Source organism: Chelonia mydas, chromosome 13 (genome assembly GCF_015237465.2).
Source record: "Chelonia mydas isolate rCheMyd1 chromosome 13, rCheMyd1.pri.v2, whole genome shotgun sequence".
Taxonomy (NCBI): Eukaryota; Metazoa; Chordata; order Testudines; family Cheloniidae; genus Chelonia; species Chelonia mydas.
The window spans coordinates 1,535,421-1,555,601 of record NC_051253.2 but is presented as its reverse complement, the minus strand read 5'-3'; the positions used below and the strand labels follow the sequence as shown (position 1 = coordinate 1,555,601).

Below are 20,181 nucleotides of genomic sequence, written 5' to 3'. Positions count from 1 at the left end.
GCAGGAGGATACCTACAGGCACATAAGAAGAGGCTCGCTGGACAATGGCAGTGTTTGATACCCCAAAAGAAGCGTTCGGGATCTTGCGCCCAGCTTGTGTACAGCTGACAAAGGTGCAGACTACTGAAAACGTGGAACGCTTGCAGGCTCAGCTGCAGGTTGTCAGTGACTCTGCCCTGCAGGAACTGCAGGAGTACGTCCTTTTCCCATTGAGGTTCACCCTGAAGACCCCAGGGCCCAAACGGGAGAGTCTTGTCCAGAGTGTGGTGCAGTGTATCACATCCATCCTTTCAACAACATGTGTGAAGAAGCAGGACCTCCTCCAGGAGCTTTTTTCTGAGCTCTGCCTGTGTCTATCTTCTCCATCTGGTTTGCAGCCGCCAGCCCCACTATCAGAGGAATTAAAACTGACTGTAATCCAAGCACTCAATGTCCTGATGCATTCAGCTTATGGTGACATTATCCTGACTTTGTATCAGCCTTCTACCCTTCCTCACTTAGGATTTGCTGTATCTTTGCTTTTGGCCTTGGCAGAACAAGAAAAAGCAAAGCAAATTAAGCTGGCTGCCTTAAAGTGTTTACAGGTCCTAATTCTGCAGTGTGACTGCCCGGAGCATCATAGACTCTTAGACACGGTTGAAACAAGACAATGTGGGAATTTGTTTGCTTCTTTTCTACCTGGGATCTCTATTGCCCTGTCCCGGGTTATTACTGGAGACATCAAACAAGGTCATATGGTCACTGTTTCTGCGATCAAGCTCTTTTATCACACAGTCAGCTTGGTAATGGCAGATGAACAACTAGCCACAATCACAAAGGACGAAGAGAAACCTTCAGTGGAACAAAGCAGACTATCTGAGCTTGTGGTACATAGAGGACCAGATTGGGTAAAAATCACTGCAGACAAATTGTCTCTCCTTATCCACAAGATAGCTGAATTTGCTTCTCTTCACCCTCACTGGAAGGTCAGGATGGAATTGGTGGAGCTGGTCCATCACCTTATGTTGAAGTGCAGTCTGTCACTGGTGGAATCAGTTGGTCACCTGTTAAAAGCCTTGGTTGGGCTTGTTAATGATGAAAGCAATGAGGTTCAAAGCAAGTGTCATGAGATTCTCAGGAGCATTGCGGAGCTGAGAACAGTAGCTGAGAACAGGGCTCTTGCTGATATTCTGTCAGAGAATCTGCATTCCCTTGCCACAGCCCTTCCACGTCTGATGAACTCCCAGGATGATCAAGGCAAGTTCTCTACCTTGAGCTTATTACTTGGCTCCCTGAAGTTGCTGGGCCCCAAGGTTAACATTGTCCTCAACTCTGCAGCCCACCTCCAGCGTCTCTCCAAAGCCCTGATGCAAGTTCTGGAGCTGGATGTGGCTGATGTGAAGATTGTTGAAGAAAGACGTTGGGGCCCTGAAGGCTCTCTAGGTGAGCCCTCTGATTCCTTGCAGCATGGTTTGCGGGAGGGCAAATGTCAGAAGAAACACTTCCGGTTCTTCATCGATGAGCGGATTTTCTTGCTTATTCAGCAGGTTTGCCGGGTACTTGGCTACTACGGGAACCTCTACTTGCTAGTGGATCATTTCATGGGGCTATACAGCGAATCTGTTGTGTACCGGAAGCAGGCTGCCATGGTCCTCAATGAGTTGATCACAGGAGCTGCTGGACTGGGGGTAGATGTTCTTCACAAAAGGGAAACTACAGTGAGCACGGAAGACCTTAAAGGGACCATAACATCCATCCTCGAAGAATATACTGACCAGGCAAACTGGTATCTGACCACCAGCATTGACACTGAGGGAACCAGCGATGAGTTGACTGTGAAATATTCAAGAGCACATGCTATCCCAGGAGGTGCACACAGCAGTTCTCTGATTTCATCCTTCTCCCCTTCTTCAGACCCATGCCCAACCATCCGCTCCATGAATAGCAATATCTGGCAGATCTGCATCCAGCTGGAGGGGGTTGGCTGCTTTGCATATGTGCTGGGGAAAGAGTTCCGCATGCTTCTAGCATCAGTCCTCTACCCTGTGCTTGAAAAGGCTGGGGACAGCACTCTGCTCATTAGTCAGACGGCAATTGGCACCATGGTGGATGTCTGCCATGCCTGTGGCTATGACTCCATGCAAAATCTGATTAATGCTAACTCGGACTATCTGGTGAATGGGATTTCCCTAAACCTGCGTCGGGTGGCACATCAGCCTCACGCCTCGCGGGTCCTGGAGGCCATGCTCAGGCATTCGGATGCCAGCTTGCTCCCACTGGTGGAGGATGTGATCAGAGATGTCCTATCTGCCCTTGATCAGTTTTATGACGATCGAGCTTCCTCCTTCCTTGGGGTCCTGTCCACATTAGTGGCAGCTTTAGGTATCCAAATAACCTGCCTTTTTAATAATTTTGTCTTACTGTCACTTACGGAATTTCCCTCTTTAACCCCTTGAGCACTGATGAAATGTTCCTGTAACCCAGCAGCAGCTTCCAGAAAGCACAACCATTGCCATGTGTTGAGTGTGTTTGGGCTGGTGAGCCAGCGGTGCTGGAACTGTGCTCGGCCCGAAGACATTCCCGATAGATTCAGCACAGACACACAGGATCATGTCCCACATGCCAGTGGGTTTAGTATTGAAGGCTGGGTACCGCTGAGTGTAGCTGACCCAGGGAGGGGTAGCTGTGGGAAATAAGATTATCCAGGAGCCGGGCATGTGAAAGTCCAGTCACCAGTGGCAGGTAGGAAGCCTTTCCTGGCAAGTTTGAGGGAGGGGAAGAAGAGGGGGACTAAACCATCAGTTTCTGCAGTTTGTTTTTGTTTAAAAAAAAAAAAAAAAAATTTCCCTGCTCTTCCTGCAAGGAAAATGGGAGCTGTGGAGGCCCACAGCAAAACAGTGTCTGGGGCCTTCCATTCCGGCAGTCAGAGGAGAGTCTAGAATCTCCGACATGGATAACAAGCATATCCAGAGTTACAATACGTAATGCCAAAAAACCAATATTGGGGAGAGAAACACCTCCCATGTCACGTTTAGGCCAGTCTCTAATTATGGGAGATCACTGAGACCTTCCCGAGGAGGGGCGGGGGGAAGACAATTATCCCCAGGGTTCTTGCCCCTTCCTCTGAAGCACCATCAGAGACAGGACACTAAGCTAGACAGACCTCGGCTCTGAACCAGTCTGGCAGTTTCTGTGTACCATCTTTTTGCTTTCTTGCCTGGTCAAAAAAAGTGTATTTTCAAATGTCTCCTCTGAGTTTCAGTATTTAATCCTCCATTTGCGAGGAGCCTAGGTAATAAAATGGAGGAACTAGAGCTACTGGTGCAGGAAGTGAAACCAGATATTATAGGTATAACAGAAACATGGTGGAATAGGAGTCATGACTGGAGTACAGGCATTGAAGGGTATGTGCTGTTTAGGAAAGACAGAAATAAAGGCAAAGGTGGTGGAGTAGCATTGTATATCAATGATGAGGTAGACTGTAAAGAAATAAGAAGCGATGAAATGGATAAGACAGAGTCTGTCTGGGCAAAAATCACATTGGGGAAGAAAACTACTAGAGCCTGCCCTGGGATAGCGCTTGGGGTGTGCTATAGACCACCAGGATCCAATCTGGATATGGATACAGACCTCTTTAATGTTTTTAAAGAAGTAAATACTAATGGGAATTGTGTGATCATGGGAGACTTTAACTTCCCAGATATAGACTGGAGGACGAGTGCTAGTAATAATAATAGGGCTCTGATTTTCCTGGATGCGATAGCTGATGGATTCCTTCACCAAGTAGTTGCTGAACCAACAAGAGAGGATGCCATTTTAGATTTGGTTTTGGTGAGCAGTGAGGACCTCATAGAAGAAATGATTGTAGGGGACAACCTTGGTTCGAGCGATCATGAGCTAATTCAGTTCAAACTAAATGGAAGGATAAACAAAAATAGATCTGTAACTAGGGTTTTTTATTTCAAAAAAGCTAACTTTAAAAAAATTAAGGAAATTAGTTAGGGAAGTGGATTGGACTGAAGAATTTATGGATCTGAAGGTGGAGGAGGCCTGGGATTACTTCAAGTCAAAGTTGCAGAAACAGAAGCCTGCATCCCAAGAAAGGGGAAAAAATTCATAGGCAGGAGTTGTAGACCAAGCTGGATGAGCAAGCATCACAGAGGGGTGATGAAGAAAAAGCAGAAAGCCTACAGGGAGTGGAAGATGGGAGGGATTAGCAAGGAAAAAACTATCTTACTGAGGTCAGAACATGTAGAGATAAAGTGAAGAAAGGCCAAAAGCCATGTAGAGTTGGACCTTGCAAAGGGAATTAAAAGCAATAGTAAAAAGGTTCTTTCGCCATATAAATAAGAAGAAAGCAAAGAAAGAAGTGGGACCGCTTAACACTGAGGATGGAGTGGAGGTGAAGGATAATCTAGGCATGGCCCAATATCTAAACAAATACTTTGCCTCAGTCTTTAACGAGGCTAATGAGGAGCTTAGGGATAATGGTAGGATGACAAATGGGAATGAGGATATGGAGGCAGATATTACCACATCTGAGGCAGAAGCCAAACTCGAACAGCTTAGTGGGACTAAATTGGGGGGCCCAGATAATCTTCATCCAAGAATATTAAAGGAACTGGCACATGAAATTGCAAGCCCATTAGTAAGAATTTTTAATAATCTGTAAACTCAGGGGTTGTACCGTATGACTGGAGAATTGCTAACATAGTTCCTATTTTTAAGAAAGATTTAAAAAAAAGCAATCCAGGTAACTACAGGACTGTTAGTTTGACATCTGTAGTGTGCAAGGTCTTGGAAAAAATTTTGGAGAAAGTAGTTAAGGACATTGAGGTCAATGGTAATTGGGACAAAATACAACATGGCTTTACAAAAGGTAGATCGTGTCAAACCAACCTGATCTCCTTCTTTGAGAAGGTAACAGATTTTTTAGACAAAGGGAACGCAGTAGATCTAATTTACCTCTATTTCAGTAAGGCATTTGATACAGCTCCACATGGAGAATTATTAGCTAAATTAGAAAAGATGGGGATCAATATGAAAATTGAAAAGTGGATAGGGAACTAGTTAAAGGGGAGACTACAGTGGGTCACACTGAAAGGTGAACTGTCAGACTGGAAGGAGGTTACTAGTGGAGTTCCTCAGGGATTGGTTTTGGGACCAATCTTATTTAATCTTTTTATTACTGACCTTGGCACAAAAAGTGGGAATGTGCTAATAAAGTTTGTGGATGACACAAAGCTGGGAGGTATTGCCAATACAGAGAAGGACCGGGATATCATACAGGAAGATCTGGATGACCTTGTAAACTGGAGTAACAGTAATAGGATGAAATTTAATAGTGAAAAGTGCAAGGTCATGCATTTAGGGATTAATAACAAGAATTTCTGTTATAAACTGGGAATGCATTACTTGAAAATAACAGAGGAGGAGAAGGACCTCAGAATACTGGTCGATCACAGGATGACTATGAGCCACCAATGTGACGTGGCCATCAAAAAAGCTAATGCAGTCTTGGGTTGCATCAGGTGAGATATTTCCAGTAGAGATAAGGAGGTGTTAGTACCGTTATACAAGGCACTGGTGAGACCTCATCTGGAACATTGTGTGCAGTTCTGGTCTCCCATGTTTAAGAAGGATGAATTCAAACTGGAACAGGTACAGAGAAAGGCTACTAGGATGATCTGAGGAATGGAAAACCTGTCTTATGAAATGAGATTCAATGAGCTTGGCTTGTTTAGCCTAACCAAAAGAAGGCTGAGGGGAGATATGATTGCTCTCTATAAATATATCAGAGGGGTATATACCATGGAGGGAAAAGAATTATTTAAGCTTAGTATCAGTGTGGACACAAGAACAAATGGATATAAATTGGCCATCAGGAAGTTTAGACTTGAAATTAGACGAAGGTTTCTAACCATCAGAGGAGTGAAGTTCTGGAACAGCCTTCCAAGGGAAGCAGTGGGGGCAAACAACATATCTGGCTTCAAGACAAAGCTTGATAAGTTTATGGAGGAGATGATATGATGGGATAGCCTAATTTTGGCAATTGATCAATCTTCGACTACTAGCGGTAGATAGGCCCAATGGCCTGTGATGGGATGTTAGATGGGGTGCGATCTGAGTTACTACAGAGAATTCTTTCCTGGTGAGTCTTGCCCACGTGCTCAGGGTTTAGCTGATTTTCAGTCTGCCTTGGGGAAAATTCCTTCCTGAACCCAAATATGGCAGAGGCCCTGGGGGGTTTTCAACTTCCTCTGCAGCATGGGGCACGGGTCACTTGCTGGAGGATTCTCTGCACCTTGAAGTCTTTAAACCACGATTTGAGGACTTCAGTAGCTCAGACATAAGTTAGGGGTTTGTTACAGGAGTTGGTGGGTGAGATTCCGGGGCCTGTGTTGTGCAGGAGGTCAGACTAGGTGATTATAATGGTCCCTTCTGACCTTAGTCTATGATTTGGAGAGGCCTGTCTGGTGCTGGAGAATATTCTGAAGCTCAGTTTTATAACCGATTTTTGAGGGTATGTTTCTGTTACACATTTCCTGCCAAACTTCTCTTGCTGTACTACCCCGCTCCTCCTCTTTCAGTTCACATCTGCACTATGGATTTTAACCAAACAGGAACCCTCCCTACACCCCCAGCTGGGGCAGATGGGGCCACACCATTCTTGGCACCCATTGCAGCAAGACCATGGAACAGACGGTCCCAAGCTCGTGGTCTGTAATGAGTGTTGAAAAAGGCTTGGCCTTCTCTACATAAGCCACAAAACGGTTTTCAGCCCCACTTGAGGGACTGAAAGGACACAATTGGTGCCACCAAGAGGACATTTTCCTAGTGTAGACGGACTCTCCGGGGCTGAAGCTGCAGAACCTGGCACCCTTTTTGGAAGAGGCGGGACAGAGGTTCAGATTTACTTCTTGCATTAGCATTCTCTTGAAGCTAATGGGGATTGCCCTCTATTATGCCAGGCCTGGATTTGAGCCAGTTCCTCTATAGTCTGGCTGTCTGATTGCAAGGGCCTAGTTCCAAGACTCACCTCTTTCAGGTAGCTTTTGCGTCTCTGCCTCATGCTTTGTAGACAGTCTCTCTCTGTTCCCAATGTCCAGGCTGCTGTTGTACAAAGCTGACGTGGGTAGGGATCCTGGGTTCTCAGTGATACTTGCTGCCTCTCTTCTGCAGTCCAGTGGTTCGTGGTGGTGAAGGGTAAGGAGCACCCACAGGAGCAGAATATAGAGCAGCAGAGCAGCACTTCATGCCAGAAGCGGGGGAAAGGGTCTGTAATTACCCCCATGGTGCAAGAAGTGGAACAGTTCTTCCTGGACTACATCAAACAGAAGCAGATTGCAGAGGGCAACCTTCCAGCCATGGAGGAGGAGGAAGAGGGTCAGTACTGGTTGTGTAACTGTGTGTGGGGGGGGTGGGGGCGTTGCCAGCTTGGTAAAGCCACTAATCTCTGGAGGGAAGTGGGGTCTCAAAGCCAGGCTAGGACTCAGAATCATGAGTTCTGTGGTCTCCACGCCATTTTGAGTGGGATTAAATCCACAAAGGACACTGCTGGGAACATACAGTGCATTGTCCAGTGATCTGTGTTCAGTGAGGCCCAGGAAAACCAGCCACGTAGCTGTAGACCGAATGCTGATCTAGTAGCAGATAACCAGGGGCCAGATCCCAGTGGTCACAGCCACAAGCCAGTCATATACAAAGTCCACAAGTCTAACTAGAGCAGGACACTAATTTTGGTAGCAGGACACATGGTGCATGGTATTCAGCATCCAAAATAACAACAATTTTTCCAGGATTTTGCTGCTTTTTCCTCCCACCCCTACTGGAAATCTGTGCTGTCTCTTCCCTGGCTCAGGCCCTCAGCACCTCTTCTCTTCTCCTCTCCCTCCCCCTTCCCCTCCCCCCCAGCATTGGCTCCAGCCAAGGCCCTTTAGAAACTTGCCAGGAGGGAGCATTTGCCTTCTCGTTACTCTACCATGCTGCAATTCTGACCTTTAAACACCCAGGTCTTTCATTTTTAATCAAAACCAATTGGAAATAAAGGGGTCTGTGGAGGAGGACAGACTGCAAATGTCAGTTCAAGAAAGGAGACAAAATCTTCCTTTCTCCCATAACACACACACTGCTCCTGCTGCTGAATTTCACAAGCAGGCATTTAGCCCCTGAAAGCACAGACTTTGCAGTCACAAATGCCCCAGGTCTCCTTTGGGACGCTGGAGAAGAGCCTTGAAGTGGGGGTCCGCCAGTTGCCATGAGGCACGTGCCTGTGGCTCCCAGCTCATTCCCACCACTGCGAACTGTGCCCTGTTTTCCAGAGGTGCAGGTCCCCCCTCCTGAGCCTGAGATGAACGACACCGGTGCGGAGGGCGAGACTCCATTGCCAGCCCATGCCCAGATAGCAAAGGATGTGATGGAGAGATGTATCCATTTACTGTCTGACAAGAGTCTGCGGGTGCGGCTGAAGGTTAGCACAGCGCGTGCACCGCACCGGAGCGACAGGGAACACCAAAGGGCCCAGCCTTGTAGAGGCTGAGGGTGCCCGTTCTGGGGATTGTTACCTTGTGTGTGTGGTGGGGGGATCACAGGATGTGCCGCTAGGATGAGGCCAGTCCCACCTTGACGTCTCACCGCTGCCAGGGCAGAGCCTTCAAGTGCTGGCAAGCCTTAGCCTAGATACAAAGAGAGGCTGTTTCTGAGAGAGAGGGATAGAGGAGGCTGCCTTGTGCCAAGGAGACTGAATTCAGCCTCACAAACAGCTTAGTGTCAGGCATCAGAACTTGCTAGCTTGTCCCGTGACAGCTAGAGCCCACCCATTCCCGCCCCTGCAGCTTTCTTCCCCAGCTCCCCACCCCCAGTTCAGGGAGAGGCAGAGGCGGATCCCATTGCTTTAGACTCTTCCGTCCTCCACTCTCCGGAGAGGCAGGGGGACTGTAGCAGCCTGTCAGAGCTGTGCCTTCTCCTGGTGCAGGTCCTGGACGTGCTGGAGTTCTGCGTGACTGTGTTGCATCTTCATGAAAACCATCTGCTTCCCATGGCTCATCGCGCCTGGCCGGTGCTCGTCACCCGGCTGATTAACGACGACCCGCTGGCAGTGCTCAGAGCCTTCAAGGTACGACAATGAATCCTGGCCAACGGCCTTCAAGCCTTGCACAGAGAGCAAGCCACAGAGCTGGCGCCCTGCCATGTGCAGAGCTTGGGGGATGTAGAAAAGCTCACTGTCCAGAATGAATTTTAAACACACGGTGCAGAGCAAAGGGGCTCCAAAAAACCAACAGAGCCAGCACCCTGGAATTTCAGAGCTGCCCTACGATAAACTCCCAGGGTGTGCCTGGGGTAAAGGAAGAGACAAATCACTGATTTCCCTTTCAGATATTCAAGGGATGATTATAAGCAGCGGGGGGGGAGGGATTAAAAGGGTGAAAAACCCTTTGAAAGGACAGAAGATGATGGAAAATGCTGCTGTGTGGCATAACTAGACCATGCCCAATGCAGGACCCCAGTTCTACAAGGTGACCCCATGCTGAGGGCCCCAGCACGGATACGCTTTCCACTCCACTCTCCAGGGATGAGTTTCATCATCTTTCTGTTCTTACCTCGCAGACTAGTCAGTTCACTGCCTGTATGCAGCTGGCCTTCGCTCCCCTTTGCTTACTCGCAGTGCGGACTGTTTTCGTGATGATGGCAGTTTGCGTTACTGTGGCAGCTGTTATCTGATCTCCCAATTCCTTAGTTTTGAATTAAGCCTCGCGACCCATTTTGCGCGCTAAGGCAGCGATCGCCCAACTGCGGATGAGGAAACAGGCATGGAGCGGTTACGTGACTTACCCAAAATAACAGGGACTCCAGGGGTAGAACCTGGCTCTCCCAGCCCCACGTTTGAAGCACAAATCCCTCCTTTCTCCCCTCTCTGTTCTGCACTGGAATACAGCCAACGACAGGCCGCAATCCAGGGAGGAACTCCCCTTTCCCCTGCTCGCAGAGGATGTTGCTGAGTTGTGCATTCCCACTCTGCCCCTAAGCACCACTGAGCTCACCTCCCAGTAACCACAGGCTCGGTGGGGTTTCTTTGCTAGGTGCTCTGTACCCTGGCCGAGAAGTGTGGTGATTTCCTGAGGCGACGATTCTCCAAAGACGTCCTGCCCAAACTGGCTGGTTCCCTTGTCACCCAGGCACCAGTCAGTGCCAGAGCTGGGCCCGTGTACAGCCATACTCTTGCCTTCAAGTTACAGCTGGCCGTGCTGCAGGGGCTGGGCTCGTTGTGTGAGAAGCTGGACTTGGGTGAGTACCAGGGAAGGATGAGGTCGGCTGTTTGAGATCTCTGCCCAGCCTTGCCCTCCTGTCTCTGATCTTTGTCCATCTGTTCAGCAGGCCTCCTCCCTCACTCTTCACAGTGGCTAGGACGTGGGATTAACTTTCTTCCCCACCCCCAGCCTTACTCCAGCTCTGCCCATTCCAGTCGTGTCTCAGCATCCACCTCTCCCCATCAGAGCCCAACACGGAGTGCCCTCGACTCCCTGGGAGACAAAGGGGTGAGGAGGGCTCCTAAGACCCGGCTCAGGATCTGACTGCTGACCCTCCTTCCCCCTTGTCAGCCGGTCTGTCTCTGACCCGGCGAGAAGGTGTCACAAGGGGATTAGAACCCCTGAGGCCTGCAGCCAGGCCTGGGGCCAAGCCATGCTGCTCTGTGAACTAACCAAAATGAAGAGCTGGAATCCAGACATCCTTCCCAAACTCAACAAGCTGCTCTCGTTTTGGGACGACTCCATGGCTAACCCTTCTATTCTGGCCGATTTCTGGAGCATGCTGCAGTACACTGGGCGTCCCCTGGCCTCGTGGGGGAGGAGAGGCAAGTTTGCAGGGCTGAGAGCTCCTTTGCTGTCTTGATGCCCTTGATGTTTTCCTCGCTATACAGCAGGCCTCTCTAGGGGATGGGTAGGAAGAGCTCTGGGTTAGACGGTGAGAGGTGCAGAAGCTCCAAATCCCATTAGCCAGTGTCCGTTATCTCCTGCCATTCCTTTCTGTCCCATTTCTGCAGGCGAGAGTGACCTGAATAAAGTAGCGGATACCTGTGTGATTTACCTCAGTGCCAAACAACCAGTGAAACTGCAAGAGGCTGCCCGGAGGTAACGCTACACACACACAGGGTGTATTCTGAATGAGGGGAGGGAGTTAGGTGTCCCCTTCTCTTCTCCCCCTGCCCAGCATATTCACACAGAAGCCTGCAGAGGAGGGTGTCCATGAGAGGTACCTTCCACCACGGGTGAAATATGAGTCCCCACCCAACGGTGGAAGCCAAAGAGGCCAGCCCATCTACAGTGCGGAGTTTATTTTCTAAGTTTCTCTCCACTTGCAGGGAGGAGAATGTGCCTCACTTGCTTTCCCCAGCCCCCTTTTAAACTAGAATGCACAGGGCTCTTAGCATGCTGGCGATCTGGATTTACACATTAGAATGTACTTTGTGGAGTTGCTGGTTGTTTACCTGACTTCTCTTACTGGAGGGCTGTGCTTTTCCTTGCTTCTGTCAGCCAAGCACATTGCACATCTCAGGGGCTCCTTGCATCCCTCCATTTACCCCCCCCCCAGCTCCCTCCCCATCTTCAGGGGCTCCTGGCAACCCCACCCCCGTGAGCTTCCTAGTGGCTCAGGTGCACATATACCAACATCTACAAAGTGTTCACAAAAGTTATACTTTGGGATAGACCAGATCCTGCCCTCCGGTGAGTCGCAAGCTTGTTGCTGCAGTGAAAAGTCTCTGCTGCTCTATTGTGCCACCTGGAGAGCAGACAAGAGATCTCAGTCAATGAGATATGCCCAGCTACAGAATACACAGGGTGAGTAAGAACTGGGGTTCATTTTTCTGCCAGAGGAAAGGGGCAGAGGCTTCCATCTCCCTGTGGAACTAGCCCTTCCTCCCTCCCCAGTGTTAGCCTGAGTCTCTCACAACAGGCAGAAAGCAGCCAGCATTGTGAGTCTGTAGGGTCGAACGTTCCTAAAAGGGAAAAAACTAGCAGGCACTTTTCCCCGAGTATAGGGCTCCTGGAGAGCAGGCACAGCATGAAAAGCTTTTGTGCAGTTGGCCAGCATCTCTGCCAGAAAGGGAAGCTGTGCAGATTTAAGCTCTCTCAAACTGCAGCCTTCCCCTCTTAATCTGTACTAGTGGGCTAGGGAATGGAGGTTTATTTTTACCTTGATGGCTCTTGTCCTTTTCAGCAGGCTCCAGTCCCTGTCTCCAGTGGGTTTCTCATCTGTGGGCCAGATCCCATGAGTTAGCATGAGCCCCTTTCCTCTCTGTAAGCTGTGCTGGGGCAGAAAGTTTAGCTCCAGGTCTTACCAGTATGTTTGGTGCTTTAAGCCCTTTAATCATTCCCAGAGCACCTTAAAACGCTGTGGAATAAAACAGGGATATGTTGAATTAGTGACCTAAGTTGGGATCAGGTCATTAGCGCCTGCTGTACGGCATGCACAGAGGTGAGCGGAATTAAGGGCACATGTAGCCTTTAACTCCAACAGTGCCTGACTTGACGGTTGGCCATGTAGCCTTTGTGTTCCCCTAGTACTGCCATTTTAGTTTTCTTTTGAAGATAAAGGTGCCCAGGAGTGGGCACCATCTGGAATGGCCCATGCCCCGAAGGAGCTCCAGCTCGGCAGTCAGTCAGTACACACCTGTATTGAAGAAGGCCAGGCCTGCAGCGGGAGGCTGGCTCCTTGAGTGTACACCTACCTCTGGTAGCCAGATGGAGGTTAGCATCATGGAAAACGTCATGCCCGGGCATGTGACTGTTTTAACTGTGCACATCTCAGCCCTTGAAGGTTTCATGAGTCTCGTTCAATGCACACGTCTTGGCAGGCCTTTTCTAAGAAACGTTTTAGCTCCGTTCTGTGTAGTGCTGCCTGCCGTGCTTTGGGGGAAAGGGGGTTCGCAGTTAACTAGACCACTAGCCTTAGAAACCATTAGCCATGCACGACGTACTGTTTTCAAAGGGACATAACCTGGGTAAGTCAAAACCGGGTTCCCCCAGAACAATGGGAGGCACTGTTCCCTCGGTACAAAGGCTCAGCCAAACCTCAGCTTCCTGTCCCCACCGGCTTCAGCACGAGAGCTCTTTTAAAATTAAAAATAGATTTTTTTTTTTTTTTAAAGTAACGAGGAAAGTATTTTCCCTTATTCCCTCGTGCTTGAAAATAGCCCCAGCGGCCATCCGATTCAGCCTTTCCCACCAGCTCCCTTCACATTTAGGCAGGGTGCAAGTCTGCAAATTACTAGCCGACTGGATCAAAAATTCAAAATGTTACGGTGCAGCTGAAAAGCAGGGTTATAACTAGAACGCCCAGGCAGCCTTAAGCCTGGGTGCTGACAAGAACCAGATGGGGCAGGGGCATGTCCCAGCTCCAGGTGGTCACTACTGATTGGGTTATTGGATTTGTACTCCTATCACATGATTTATGACCTGCCAAGATCAGAGGGTCAGATTTATAGTATCACAGGGTTACAAGGACTGCAGGAGTCATGGTGCAATCAGGTACAATTCCTCTGACATCCTGCATACCAGCTGGGAGTGCTTACACCCCGCCCTCAAGAGAAGAGTGCAGGGGTTGGTGGGGTGGGAGAGGGAAGGGTTAAGCGGAGCTCTGGCCAAGCTGCTGCAGCTGCACAAAGCAAGTGAAGGACTGTCCATCAGGAACATCACCCTCCCACTGTTTGAGCCTATGGTGGGAGCCGGTGGTTGAACTAGTGGGATAAAGGGAGTTTGGTGACTGCGTTTTAGCACAGTGCCCAGCAGGCAGAAATAGCGTCTGGCAAAAAGTGAGTGGAGGGGATCCAGGGCAGCCAACAGTATGACAAGGTGGCTGTCAGCTAGTGACCATGCCCAGGCAGGGGTTATTGTCCTTGTAATACCCATGGGAACAGAGGAGGGGAAGGATAGGGGAAGCTGCATGGCTCTGGATCCACCTTGGCCTGCTACAACTGTGGGGAAAGAGTCTGGAGACTCCTGGAAGGCCTCCTTTCCCTGTTCCTTCTCAGGTAGGGCCCTTGCTGCAGCGCAGGGCAGGGCTCTTTTTAATTGGACATTCAACAGAGGCCAGGCAAGGAACCACAGAGGAGTCCTCCGCTTGGCCAGCCTTGATCACGTTTGCCCTGGTGCTTGGCAGGGCTACGCTCAGCACTTGGGGAAAGGCAAACCAGCAGAGTAGCCTAGCTCTGCTCCGCACCCGGATGAGAAATTGTTCAGTGCCACTGCCACAAGCTATTTTGGGACCTTTTCTCTCCTCAAGTGGAGGACTGAGCAGTGAAGCCCCCCCTCGCCTTGGCTGGATGGCTGCAGTTTATGGGATACGTATTGACAGCTGTCAGTCGCAGGCTGGGCTGACGTGCACTAAAAGAGCCACGTGTGCCAAGCACAATTCAATAAAATCACATTTCAGTTTACAAAAAACCCAGCCCCCTGGATTAACCCCAGGATTCTTTGCCATAGAAACAGAGGCCGTTTCTAAGCAACCTCAGAGTAAGTTTTAAAATGTAAACGTCAAGTTGTTGTTTAAACTGCACAGAACTGCAGGTTATCCGGAGATAATCACTGGCCTTGGGCCATTATGGGCGCCCCGGGAGCTGAGTGCCTCTAGTCCCCTGGGAGCCAGAGAACGGTCGGTCGTGTTAGCTGCTCTCTCTGGAGCTGCTGATTGGGAAGTGGGGAGGAGAGTGGGACGTCTTTGTTGTGTACATAAGAGGTAAGACGTGTGTGTGCGCGCGCACGCGGGGTGGAAAAGCTGACACTGGCTGGGTGATATTCCAGACAGCGGCTTCTGTGCTTCTTCCTGTTCCCCACTGTATTACTGATCCATCCTGTCAGCACAGGCTGGGGATAGTGGGGATGTTTTGTATACAGCTTCAGCCCATCGTTAAGCTAAGGGTAAGGCCCAGTGGACTCCGCGGTGCACCCCAGGATTTGTGGACTCTAGTCACTGCTGGGCCTGGCTGAGACAGCCCCTAGACAGGAGTGATGGCACTGAATCCCATCAGAGAGCAGAGCCTGCTCAAGTGTCTGCCCTAGCAAACCTGCCGCATCCTTACAGTCTAACTTCTGGTTGTGTGATTCGTCCAGAAGGCTAGTGCCAGATTCTGCTCTTGCCCTAGTGTAAATCAGGAGCAATTTAGTTTAAGCCAGTGGGGTTGCACCAATCTAAAGCTGGGATGACTGAGATCAGCACCAGGTGGCCAGTATTTGGCTGTCTCCAGTGCGTGTTCCCAGAGCACCATGCACTGGTGCTGATGCAGTGGGTCCCAGACCAGTCCGTGGTTTGGAAGTCAAGGTCACGGTGCATTCCGGAAGTACCATGCTGAGGGTGAGGGAGCGGTATGGGGTGTTCAGTGTAGGTAATACTGATGTTACACCTTTTGGAGCCCCAGATGGGTTATAAGTTAGTGAGACAGATTGATTCTTTGGCGGTTTGTAGGGTAACGGGGGTTACGCAGCAACAGGAGGATTACTTTGAAGTCTTCCTAGCATCTCCAGCTTATTCCTACACGTGTTTTAAATTACCCAGGAAACGGCTACCCCTTCAGAGCACAGGGGGCGTCAGCAAATGGAGCTTTTCCAAAGCACTTCTGTCGGATTTAATTGCATAGGAAGTGCGCTGACTTCAGGCATAAAAGCCCAAGCAGGGGACGTTTCTGATAGAAGTGGGGCTCGTGTTTGTGTGAATCACGTAGCACAGAAGCTTGGGTTTGCATTTCAGATGACAGGAACAGTGTCTGTTGGTTTCTGTTTCACTGTGAAGCTACTTATCTCTCTCTGTGCTTTCTCACAATTTCATTCTCCATTCCAATTATCACAGATACTGCTCTCCTCCCACACAACCCAGCTTCTTTCCGCACCTTCCCATGGCGAGGTGGAAATGATGAATTTGGGCATGCCAATCTTTTCCTTGGCTATATCGTAAATACACGATGCTCCCCCTGCAAAACAACTGTTAAATCCAGATCAGGCTAGGAAGGCTTTAAGCTGAGTTTATTTTTTATTTAATATTTATCTAGCGTGTGCACAGGGTGCTTCACAGAAAGCAAAGATGAGAGTCCCTAAAGAGCTTATGATCAAAGGCCCTGATCCTGCCGTCAGATCCTCACGGGAGGAGGGGTCCGTGTCTGCAGCTCTCATTACAGGATCAGGCCTAAGAGCTGAGGGCCAGATTTTTAAGGTATTGGAGTGGCCTAAAGAAGCATGTAGTCATCTAGTGTGATTTTCAGAAGTGCTAATTCCCTTTGGTTCCAATGGGAATTTGGCACAGAGGCGCTTTGGAAAATCCCCATTAGGTGTCTCTCTGCATCTTTAGGCACTAAAACCTTGGCCTTAACCCTGCCAGACGCTGGGCACCCTCAGCTGCCATGGATTCTCCTAGGAATAGATCATGCTTAGCCCCTCGCAGGAGGAGGGCCTTAAACAGTGCTGCCGATGTGGCATGTATATTCCCGTTTCCTTTAGCCTAGCCTGTGGCCCAGGTATGGAGATTCGTGCCAATTAAACCAAACCTGCCTCCCATGCATCAAAATCCTGACACAAACCATGTCAAACCCAAGGTGAGTGACAGCAGGAGAATTAACAGAATAAATAAATAAATACAAGGATTCACACAAATGAAGACTTACCCGCTTCACGCCCCAGCAGCTCCTGCTCTCCAACAAGATCACGCTCAGCCTCTCCTTCCCATGTCAGAGCCTCTGACATTGAACCCACAAGAAATTTTCATGCAAGGTTCCCACACCAAACTTAACTCCCCTGCCTCACCTTTCATATTAAATTCAAGAGGGAAGCCAGGCATAAAGCTGCAAGAGCAATACAGAAAATTGCTACTTTTCTGTAAAATGAAGTTTGTTACAGTTTTCTGCCCCACGAAATGTGGGAGGCAGCTGGAGAAATTCAGAGGCAGCCAGCAAGGTCTCTGCCTTGGGGGAGAATGTAGCAAAAAACATTCACCTCCTGCTCTGCAGTGCTCCCTTCCCGAGCAGCCACTCTTCTCACCTTGCTCCTAAGCACCTGTGCAAGGGGAGGGGGCAGCTGAGCTGTGGTTAACCCCTTGCTCTCCAGGGACCAGCTAGTACCTTTGCACCAGATCTCACATGCTTTCTTTAAACTGACAAGAGACCAGGCCCAGGACGTACCCAACACATAACCCGCGTCCAGGACTCTAGGCTAAACTCAGCAGCGTTTGAGCCCCATCTGAGTGGGCTTATTTATAAAGTCTCTCCAGCAGCACACTTCCTCTTGGAAACTCAACGTGCTGTTTGGCTTAATCCACGGTGTCCTCTGTGTTATCATGTGCTAGTTGTATCCGCTCAGCAACCTCCCTCCACTTGTGCCTGCTGACACCGGGGCTGGGATTGGCCTTCCCATGGGGCCAGATGCTCAGCTGGTGTAACTTGCCATAGCTCCATTGACTTCAATTGAATTGCAACAATTCACACCAGCTGAGGAGCTGGTGCTGTGTGGTTAGCACCTCCCCTTGTAATGCTGTGAGCTCTCCGGCCCTGAGACCAATTATTCACCGACCGCTTGTTCGTTAATATCGTTTTGCTTAGAATAGGGACGTGGTTTCTTGCCAATAACCGTGAAACTGTTGAACTATGTTTCTGTCGGGCTTAGCAGCCATCTTGTGGCCCTGCTTATTGCTGAGCTTGGGAGGGCTGGTTCTGCTGCCCGCAGAGCTTTGCAGAGCTACCGGTTACCTGCCCTGGTGGGGGAAGATCAGGCAGCCCCTCCTCTGACGCTGCTTTCCTTTCTTCCCACTCCCTCCCTGAAGCGTTTTCCTCCATTTGATGTGTGTGGACCCTGACGCCACCTGGCTCTTTCTGAACGAGATCTGCCCTCTCCCATGTGAGCCCCCCCACCCCAGCCTCCACCCGGTGAAGCTAGGCAGAATGGGGAGGCAACGGACTGAGTTCACGGACAACGTGCTGGGCCTGCTGGGTGAGCTGCAGCGACGGGAGACAGCAGCCTTTCAAGCCGGTCCCCAAGAGGCACCTGAGCCGCAACCCCCCTCCCTGACCGAGGCACTGGGATAGCAGCTGGGGGAAGCGAGAAACCGCTGGTGTAAATGCAATGCTGTCTGGGAACAGCCCATCTCCTCAGACGGAATCGCTGTGGAGGAAGATGAGAGCTGCTCCTGGACTGAGCCACAGCCCCCGGAAGGTAGCGTTTCCAAAGGCATTTGAGGGCGAGTGAGCTGTAGCACACGGCCGGGCCTGCACTCCCCTGCACACACGTGGGGCCGAAGGGGCACATGCATCTCAGGCTCTTTTGTGGCTAAAGAAGATTGTTAAGACGCTCCTGTCCCTATTATCAAAACACTTGGCTGCTGCCTGGGGTCCCTGGCAGAATGGCCCTGCCAGGGCTGCCCCAGGCCAGAGAATGCAACTGCATCCCTCCCTGCTCACAAGGCAGCAGCAGAGAAGTAGGTTCCTCCCCTCCCCATATCATACACTCACATCCCCGTCTTCACTGGTTATAAATGATCGCCTGAAAACTTCAATTTAAATTTCCTCCCCTCGCTAACCTTAAACTTTTTCAGTATGGCAGAAACTCTGTCCCTAGCAGTGCTTCGTATTAAAGAAACAATGTAAAAAAAAAAAAATCGTGTTTCAAAGGAAATCCCTCACCTGCGCTTCTGATAAGAGCTGAGATGATCAAACCAGCAGGGATTTTCCTGAAGCCCCTTTTAGCAGCATTGGGGTCGTTTATATTTTGCAGTTCACTCACTTAGGGCAATAAAACGAGACTGGCAGGTTTTACTTCCCAGGTCTCTTCCTAGATTTTTCAGGGCAGAAGGGACCATTCTGATCATCCAGTCCCGTGATTTTCAACCTGTGGTCTGTGGAAGCCTGGGGCTATGTCTAAGGTTTCCAAAGGGGTCCACATTTCCAGTCGAAATTTTTTATGGGTCCGCAAATGAAAAAAGGTTGAAAACCACTGATCTAATCTGACCTCCTGCATCACAGGCCAGAGAACATCCCCCACCAATTTCTGCATCAAACCCATAACTTGTGGTTGAGCTAGAGCAGATGTGTTAGAAAAATATCCAGTCTCTGCAAGTGTTTAAGGACCCCCCACAGCCCAAGGTGAGTTGCTCCGAGGGTTAATCACCCTGCCCTTTAAAACATTGTGGGATATTTCTAGTCTGAATTTGTCTGACTTCAGCTTCCAGCCCTTGAATGTTGTTAGGCCTTTTTCTGCTAAATAGCCATCGCTTAGTAGCAGTCTCTTCCCCAGGTAGGCTATATGTAGACTGTGATCAACTCACTGTTTAGCCTTCCCTTGGATAAACTAGCGTGAGCGTCTTAAGGCGCTCACCATAAGTCCTGTTTTCAGGCCTCAAATCATTCTTGTAGTTCTTTTGTGCACCCCTTTAAATAGTTCAGCATTCTAAGCCAATGGGTCCTAGGTAAGCTCTTAGTAGTTCAAGGACAGTGGTGCACACTATTTTATAGCACTCGGAAGTGCTGTTTGTGCCACGAGGGCTGTACTATTTCTGCGCCGCTGTTTTGTGTGCTTGCACGGGTGCCTGGAGGCAGCAGCTAGACTGCAGAAATTATTCTTAATCAGAAAGACTGAGGCCTTTCAAGGGAAAAAATTGAACATTACTGATACAAACTGCATCACAGCTGACACTGAGCATTCAGAAACAGCATGCAGATTCCCTGCAAGCATTGTACTACATCCCACATTCTGTTACCATGAAAGGAGGAGGAGAGACGTAAGATTCAAAGAAGCAAAAACAGATGTAGTTTAAGGAGGAAAGGAACCTGGCTAAGGCCTTGTTATGTTTACCCTAGGGCCTACACTACTGCACTAGCCCAGTGATGCAGTGTTTAGGTTCACAGCATTGCAGGCAGACGTTAAAATAAGAGGAAAGACCTGTTGCATTAATGAAACCTGAACAAAACCTTTTGGATTCATGTTGGGTTTTGGTCACTGGTTTTTCTTAGCCCTAGGTTTGGCAGCTAGACTAGCGAGTGGCAGGTAACCCAGTAGCGTGGCCTAATACCACTCGCAGTCTAGTCGGAACCTCACTTTTACTGTTCTCTGCACAAGTCTGACAGATTTGTTTGCTCATGATGTTGCCTGGGGGAGGCTCCAAACGACACCTGGCATTAGCTCGTTTTTCTGCACCATTAATTTGTTAGGAAATAAAATGCTATAAAATGCT

General features: G+C 49.4%; 1 protein-coding gene across 2 annotated transcripts; it reads left to right on the top strand.

Annotated features, from left to right (window-relative positions):
* On the top strand, positions 1–20,181 carry TTI1 (TELO2 interacting protein 1). Of its 2 annotated transcripts, none has more exons than XM_043527437.1 (7): positions 1–2,361; positions 7,162–7,365; positions 8,301–8,449; positions 8,954–9,094; positions 10,155–10,263; positions 11,021–11,108; positions 17,779–20,181. In XM_043527437.1, exons 1-7 carry the CDS (start codon positions 45–47, stop codon positions 18,038–18,040), a joined length of 3,270 nt encoding a protein of 1,089 aa, XP_043383372.1. In that variant the 5' UTR covers positions 1–44; the 3' UTR covers positions 18,041–20,181. The 2 variants fall into 2 exon arrangements, with proteins under 2 accessions (XP_043383372.1, XP_037733192.1); XM_037877264.2 differs by having other exon boundaries at positions 10,059–10,263.

Bases quoted from the DNA above. Each gene is read 5' to 3' on its own strand.
- TTI1 (XM_037877264.2), top strand. From the start codon at position 45: ATGGCAGTGTTTGATACCCCAAAAGAAGCGTTCGGGATCTTGCGCCCA. The intron at 10,264-11,020 runs GTGAGTACCAGG...CCATTTCTGCAG, and splicing joins GTGTGAGAAGCTGGACTTGG to GCGAGAGTGACCTGAATAAA. The intron at 11,109-17,778 runs GTAACGCTACAC...CCCTCCCTGAAG, and splicing joins CTGCAAGAGGCTGCCCGGAG to CGTTTTCCTCCATTTGATGT.